A 7,744-nucleotide genomic window follows, 5' to 3' on the forward strand; every position below is an offset into this window, starting at 1 on the left:
GAAAGGGGGGGGGGGGGGATGAGGCTCTGCTATGTCGCAGGACTGTAGGGTCGCTCTCCCAAAGCCAGCCTGCGCCGACCCAGCGGACCCTGAGCCGCTTTACCTTTCTGCTGAGAAACTCGCGCACCACCGAGGCGGCCACGTCCTCCACCAGAGCCGTCCCCATCCTTTCCCCCCGCCAGGTGGGCAGGAGGGAGGCGCCCTTCCCTCGCCCCGCGGCTCTCCCGCTCTGCCTTTCCGGCTCTTTTGCCGCCTTTGCGGCCTGCCGTACAGCTCGTCGGCCGTCGGTTTTAACGCGGCCGTTGGGCGGTTGCCGTGGAGACGGTGGGCTCGGAAGGGAATCCCGGCCGCCCCGCCTCCCTCCTCTTTTGCAAGGGCCGGCTGAAGAACACGCGCACGCGCACACACGCACTTGCGCTTGCAGATCTGCGTCTTTGTGTGTCCCGTGTGAATTAGTTCTTTCGGCACGACAAGAGAATTTGGGGGGGAGCATAAATCACTGCATGGGTGCCAATGTTCCCTCTAAGCTATGGAGTCCTGTGGGCAAAAACTCTTACTTTGTGAGCTACTGGCATTGAAAGTTGTGAGCAGGGTTCCCTCTGAGCTGAGTTAGTGTGAGTTAGCTCACCGTTTTTTCGGCTCCGGCTCACACAATTTTGTCTCAGCTCAGGGAGGAGGGCTCCTAGAGCAAACTGATTTATGCAGCGGCCAAATCGCTCGCTCACAACTTTTATGCCAGTAGCTCACAAAGCAGAATCTTTGCTCACAAGACTCCACAGCTTAGAGAGAACATTGGTTGTGAGCAGTGTTCCCTCTAAGCTGAGTTAGTCTGAGCTAGCTCACAGTTTTTTAGCCTCCGGCTCACACATTTTTGTCTTAGCTCAGGAAGGGATGGCTCCAGTGCAAACTAATTTATGCAGTAACCAAATCACCTGCTCACAACTTTAATGCCAGTAGCTCACAAAGTAGAATTTTTGCTCAAAGGACTCCACAGCTTAGGGGGAACATTGGTTGTGAGCAGGTGATTTGGCTACCGCATAAATCAGTCTGCTCTGGAGCCATCCCTTCCTGAGCTAAGGCAAAAATGTGTGGGCCAGAGGCTAAAAAACTGTGAGCTGGCTCACACTAACTCAGCTTAGAGGGAACACTGCATGGGTCTCCCCAGATATACCTGCAGAGTGGAGAGGGTGTGTGTGTGTATGACGGAGACAGTGTTCCCTTCTGTAAGATGAATACTGACATTGCTACGGAGGAGGACGAGGAGGAGCTTGATTTCTGATGTTTGGAAATCCGTTGTAATGACCAAGGTTGCCAGATCTGGGTTGGAAAATACCTGGAGACTTTGGGGGTGCAGCCAGGAGACGGTGGGGTTTCAGGAGGAGAGGAGCCTCAGCACGGTACAGTGCCCTAGAGTCCACCCTTCAAAGCAGCCATTTTCTCCAGGGGAGCTGATCTCTGTCAGCTGGAGATCAGTTGCAAAAGCGGGAGATCTCCCCAGTGTTCCCTCTAAGCTGAGTTACTGTGAACTAGCTCACCATTTTTTAGCCTCCGGCTCACAGATTTTTGACTCAGCTCAGGAAAGATGGCTCCAGAGCAAACTAATGTAGGCAGTAGCCAAATTGGCCGCTCACAACTTTAATGCCAGGAGCTCGCAAGGTAGAATTTTTGCTCACAGGACTCCACAGCTTAGAGGGAACATTGCTCCAGGCCCCACCTGGAGGTTGGGAGCCCTAGTAATGACAGGTCTCCAGGCTCTACCTCGAAGGTGCCAACCCCACCAACTAGCCATCACACAGTCCAGACTGTGCCCAAATAGCCGCATATTGACCTGTTGCTAAATGGACAGGACAGTGCAGCTGTAACCCCCCACCTACTGCCTTCCGGGGGAGGGGGGGCATTTGGCAAGCCCTGGGGGGGGGAGATTGAGAAAAAGAGGAGGAGGACGAGGAGATTGGATTTATACCCCTCCGTTCACTACCCGAAGGAGTCTCAGAGTGGTTTATAATCTCCTTTCCCTTCCCCTCCCCACAACGGACACCCGGTGCTCCCACTAAGCTGTGGAGTCTTGTGAGCAAGAACTGTACTTTGTGAGCCACTGGCATTTAAGTTGTGAGCGAGCAATTTAGCGACTGCATAAGTTAGTTTGCTCGGGGGCTTCCTTCCTGAGCGGAGGCAAAAATGTGTGAGCCGGAGGCTAAAAAACTGTGAGCTCGCCCACACTAACTCAGTTTAGAGGGAACACTGGGCTGTGAGGTCGGTGGGGCTGTGATAGCTCTGACAGAAACTGCTCTTTTTCAAGGACAGCTCTGACAGAACTATGGCTTGCCCAAGGTCATCCAGCGGCTCCATGTGGAGGAGTGGGGAATCAAACCCGGTTCTCCCAGGTTAGAGTCTGCACACTTAACCACTACACCAAACTGGCAGTATGGTTTTCTTTCACTGAAACACAGATACTTTGGAACAGGTTTGTGTGTCTGTCTCTCTCTTTCTCTCAAACTATGGGGTTCCTGCCTGTTTCAACCCCCCTCCCCCATGGTCTCTTAATCCCCCCAACAAGAATTACGGCAGTTTGTGGCGGTGCTTTGATTTGAAATTGTATCACGCCACTGAAAAAATGGTTAGAAAATAGCTGTCTCAAACGTGTCATTTGCTAGATTAAAGAATTCCTGGTCTCTGTTAAGATTTTTTTTAAAAAAATACCAACAGGATTATTCAAGTGGGTTATGGGGGTCTTTGCGCTTTTGGAGTAAGCAGTGCAGTTTCTTGAAAAAAATTTACATCAGTTTAGTTGGGAAGCAGGTAAGAGCTACCTGGACATTTTTCCTTCAAATTAGGATGCAGATTTTCAGGACCTGTTGGCAGTATTGATTGTGTGAGTAGTCGTTTCTGTCTTGGTGTTCCCTCACCACAGTACCCTCTTTGGCTGGGCCTTCGGTTTGGTACAGTGGTTAAGAGCGTGGACTCTAATCTGGGAGAACCGGGTTTGATCCCCCACTCCTCCACATGCAGCTGCTGATGTGACCTTGGGTCAGTCACAAGTTCTCTCAGTGCTGTTCTCTCAAGGGCAGTCCTTGGGAAAGCTCTCTCAGCCCCACCTACCTCACAGGGTGTCTGTTGTGGGGAAGGGAAAGGAGATTGTAAGCAGCTCTGAGACTCCTTCGGGTAGTAGATGGTGGGGTATAAATTCAATCTCCTAAAAATAAATGATCATGCAAGTGCTCTTACACAGCCTTGGACTATTTTAAAGTACTTTATTGTCACTTTGCTTTGCTTTTCTGAATGGAACACATGGACTTTGCTATGACATAGTTGTGAATAAAATGCCATACCTTTATGCAAACAGAATTTAAAATAGACAGTTTCATTTAGAATGTCCGCATACTAACTCTCCAAAATACAATCCTCAGTGTCTCTCTTAACATTTGCACATACACAGAATACAGGAGTCACATATTTTTCATTCGGTGTCATACAGACAGAATTTTCTTCTCTACATACAAATAGCAATATAAGCCCATAATTTAAAGTTTTCCAGACTACCAACAATTTGTACTACTTTGTAACATCCTCCACATAGCCTGGTGGCTGAATTATTCTCCCCAGATTCAAAACTGTGCTGTTAGAAATTTTAAATCATGAGCTGCAAACCTCCATCGACAACCAGCACATGTCCTGTTATGTAAGGAGACTCCAGAAGAAATACGATTGCTTTGGCAATTTCTTGCGGTTCCCCAAACCTTCCAAGAGGAATAGTTTTCCTCAACTGCTCTTCTTTCAAATGTGCTGTCATATCCGTATGGATGAAACCTAACCGGGGAGGTGGGGGGGATGTTAGAAAGAAAAAGAAAAAGTAAAATCTTGACATAGCTCCAGCTACATCTACACAGCTTCCTGAGAACCAGTGTCATAATTTGTCAAAACTCATACTACAGTTTGCAGAACAGAGAATCAACTCAACTGAAAGTATGTTTACATACTCCGTTTTATCTGAAGGTTCTTGAAATAAGGATTAGAGAGGTGCAATTGGCTAAACCAAGCCCAAAAAAAACCCATGAAAAAATACTGTATTGGTATTTTCCATATATTTTTTCAGCCGGTTAGCAAGTGGGCCATTTAGTCGGCTATCCGGAAATGGCCAGCCAAAAAAATCCTGAAAATATTTGGGATTTTTCGAGTTGGCTGAGTCACCACAGTTGAAGTGCATTTAAAGGGACTAGAAGCCCTTTAAATGCTTTCTGGGATCACTCGCAGACTTTTGGGGCTCTCTTCTCCAGCAGCCCGGTTTAAACTGGACTGCAGGAGAATACCCAAACCCCCAAAATACTGGGGGTTTTCAATGTTCCCTCTAAGGTGAGTTAGTGTGAGCTAGTTCACAGTTTTTTAGCCTCTGGCTCACACATTTTTCTCTTAGCTCAGGAAGGGATGGCTCCACAGCAAACTATGCAGTAGAAGAGAAGAAGAAGAAATTGGACTTATACCCCGCCCTTCACTACCCAAAGGAGTCTCAGAGCGGCTTACAAGCTCCCTTCCCCTCCCCACCACAGACACCCTGTGAGGTAGGTGGGGCTGAGAGAGCTCTGACAGAAACCACTCTTTTTCAAGAACAGCTGTGCCAGAACTATGGCTTGCCCAAGGTCATCCAGCCAGGTGCAAGTGGAGGAATGGGGAATCAAACCCGGTTCTCCCAGATTAGAGTCTGCGCACTTAACCACTACACCACACTGGCTCCCAAATCACTTGCTGACAACTTTAATTTCAGTAGCTCACAAAGTAGAATGTTTGCTCACAAGACTCCACAGCTTAGAGGGAGCATTGATGTACAACCCTAAACAGGACCAATCTGAGTAAAACTGGATGTGGAAGAAACTGAATTTTATATTTACAGCCTGATCTAACCGGGCTTCTTGGCAATATCTCATTACTGAACTTAGTAAGATACACTTCAAAAATGTTATCAAAACAAAAGCTAAAGGCAGCATAGATTTCTCTGATACAAGAACCCCCCACTTAGGGTTGCCAAACCCCCTGGTTTGGCAGGGGTCCCCCATTTTGGGGGGGGTTCTACCCACCGCCAGCCAGCTGGCCGACAGGGGAAGCCCCGCACCCAAGCCCCAACACCCGCAGCCACCCCTCTCCCTTCTCCCTGCACTTAAAGGGGCTCCCTTTAAGTGCAGGGAGCTGGCGTTTCCCCGCGTGCCCATCGGGTGGGCGGAGGGAGCGGACATCCCCAATGTGACATCATCATGTCGGGGATGCCTCTATGGTACCATAGAGTTTTAAGGTCAAATGCTAGAGCGCCCCCAATAACGTGCCCGGTGCAATGACATCACCTCCGGGTGACATTATCACACCGGGCACATCGGCCTGATTCAGGCACTTTGATGGCGGAGTTTTCCCCAGGGCCCAGATCCGAGCTGGTGGGTCGGGGGACCCTAGAGCAGGCAACCCCCCCCCCCAGGGGACCTGGCAGCCCTAGATCAGCTCCCCTGGAGAAAATGGCTGCTTTAAGGGGTGGAATCTATGGCATTGTACCATGCTGAGGCCCCTCCCCTCCCCAAACCCCACCCTCTCCCAGGTCCACCCCCCCAAAGTCTCCAGGTATTTTCCAACTGAGACCTGGCAGCCCTATGAGACTCTCAAATCCCAAGTGACATCCAGAGAATACGTAATTTAACTCGGAACTAACCGGGAGCAATCACGTTGACTCGAATGTTCTTTCTTGCTACTTCTTTAGCGAGAGACTGAGAAAATCCAACTAACCCAGCTTTGCTGGCACTGTATACAGACTGACCGGAATTACCCTTCAGTCCAACGATACTTCCTAAAACGAGATAAAATAAAATGAAACTAAATGGTAGGTTTAAGAATCCTAACAAGACAAATTGCATTTTCCAACTGGTGTACTGTGCTGTGATAAATGTAGAGCTTTTAACCATAGTATTTTTTAAAATAGTCTGTATCGATGGCTTAACATGCACTGAACAAGCAAACATGCCTTCAGTGAAATGCATTAGGGAGGAAGTTTGGAAAGTTAAACAGGAACCTACAAATACTTGAAATGGGTAGAAGAAACAGCACAGGGTTACTATATAGAGCAGGGCTGTCAAACTCATTTGCTATGACGGCCGGATCTGACATAAATGAGACCTTGTTGGGCCAGGCCATGTGTGTCATGAAATGTAATGCTATAAACTTTATAAAGGACACTTTATAGTGGAGCTATAAACTTTATAAAGGACACAAACACAATGGGTGGGGGTTTTTTTACTTAAAATAAAAACATGCTTAAAACAGTAGCACTCTTGCTATATTTTGTTCATATAACAGTGTCTGATAACTGACACCTCTTGCTCTGAATTATTGCATCAAAATATCTGTGCTGTTGCAATCTTGAGTATGCTGTTCAGGTGTGTATCTGTAAGCTGCAAACCTACGATTGACACAGCAGCAGCAGAACTGGAAGAAGAAGCAGAAGGCAGCCAGTTTGACTGCGGGCCTGAGAGAAGCCCTCCGGGGGCCTGATCTGGCCCCTGGGCCGCATGTTTGACACCCATGATATAGAGATTTAGCTGCAGCCTTCATTGAATACATTTTCAATGCACATTTTTTTAAAAGATACTATGTATGCACCTGCACACATATATCACACAGGCTGAACTCTTTGTCTTATTCACACAGAATAGACTCGAAAACTCCCATAGTCTCACAGACTATCCTCTCTTCAAACTTCACATACAGAATCACTCTCATAGACACCCCTCCTCCCACACTCTCAGTCATCAGCCAATCACATCACACTTGTATCCCCCTATCACTCTTCTTACAGTAATGCAGTCAAACTAAACATTTAAAGAAACACACACACCAGACCATGAAATCATTACAGATACAATGTATGCACCTGCACACATATACCACTTCTTGTCTGGGGTGGAAAGGTGAGCCCCCTTCTTACTTTATGGAATTTTTTGTGTAAATATTTGTAAACACATTCCTCATCTCCCTGAGGTTTCGGTGTGTAGATTTTATTTTGATCTGCATGTTGGGGCCATATTCAGAATTAGACATATGATGTTAAAGAATTAAAGATTTTTTAAAAGAAATTATATCCCGGGAAACTGTAAATCATTGTCCCAAGAATCCATATTGTGCCGCTTAGGGAACTAAAAAGGGGGAGAAGGAAAATTTAATTTGCTTGGCATTTTTTTTTTTTTACAATTTAATACGTTTTTTATTAACTGATACGTCAAGAGCTGCGGTGGCTCAAGTGGTTAAGATGCTGAACTGCAGGCTGTGGAAGGTCAGCACTTCAGCAGTTCGAGACCCGAGTTGCCGCATGACGGAGTGAGCTCCCGTCTCTAGTTCCAGCTCCTGCCAACCTAGCAGTTCGAAAACAAGAAATTGCATAAATAGGGACCACTTCGGTGGGAAGGTAACAGCGTCCCGTGTGCCTTGGTGTTTAGCCATGCCGGCCACATGACCACGGAAACGTCTTCGGACAGCGCTGGCTCTTCGGCTTTGAAACGGAGATGAGCACCGCAACCCTAGAGTCGGACTCGACTGGCTTTCGAGCAAGGGAACCTTTACCTTTACCCTACGTCAAGAATGCATAAGAGTTAACATGTATGAACCAAAAAACAATGTGTATATCAGTGACATTACAAATATTCATATTTTCAACTTACAGTGTGTCCAATCGATAAAGTTTTTAATTACCAAACGCTCTGAACTCAGTGGTTCAGCA

General features: G+C 47.2%; 1 protein-coding gene across 2 annotated transcripts in view; it reads right to left on the reverse strand.

Moving 5' to 3' along the window:
* Positions 1-3,271: 3,271 nt before the first annotated feature.
* The window catches only part of LOC107119361 (carbonyl reductase family member 4-like), a 24,149-nt gene continuing 19,676 nt past the window's right edge, over positions 3,272-7,744 (reverse strand). For both annotated transcript variants that reach the window (XM_015421823.1, XM_015421824.1), the window contains exons 5-6: positions 5,687-5,821; positions 3,272-3,807 (exon numbers count right to left, since the gene is read on the reverse strand). In XM_015421823.1, coding sequence (XP_015277309.1) covers positions 3,629-3,807; positions 5,687-5,821 — 314 coding nt within the window. In that variant the 3' untranslated portion in view covers positions 3,272-3,628. The remainder of the gene's footprint in view (positions 3,808-5,686; positions 5,822-7,744) is intronic.

This window comes from Gekko japonicus, unplaced genomic scaffold (assembly GCF_001447785.1).
Source record: "Gekko japonicus isolate JY-2015 unplaced genomic scaffold, Gekko_japonicus_V1.1 scaffold6103, whole genome shotgun sequence".
NCBI lineage: Eukaryota > Metazoa > Chordata > Lepidosauria > Squamata > Gekkonidae > Gekko > Gekko japonicus.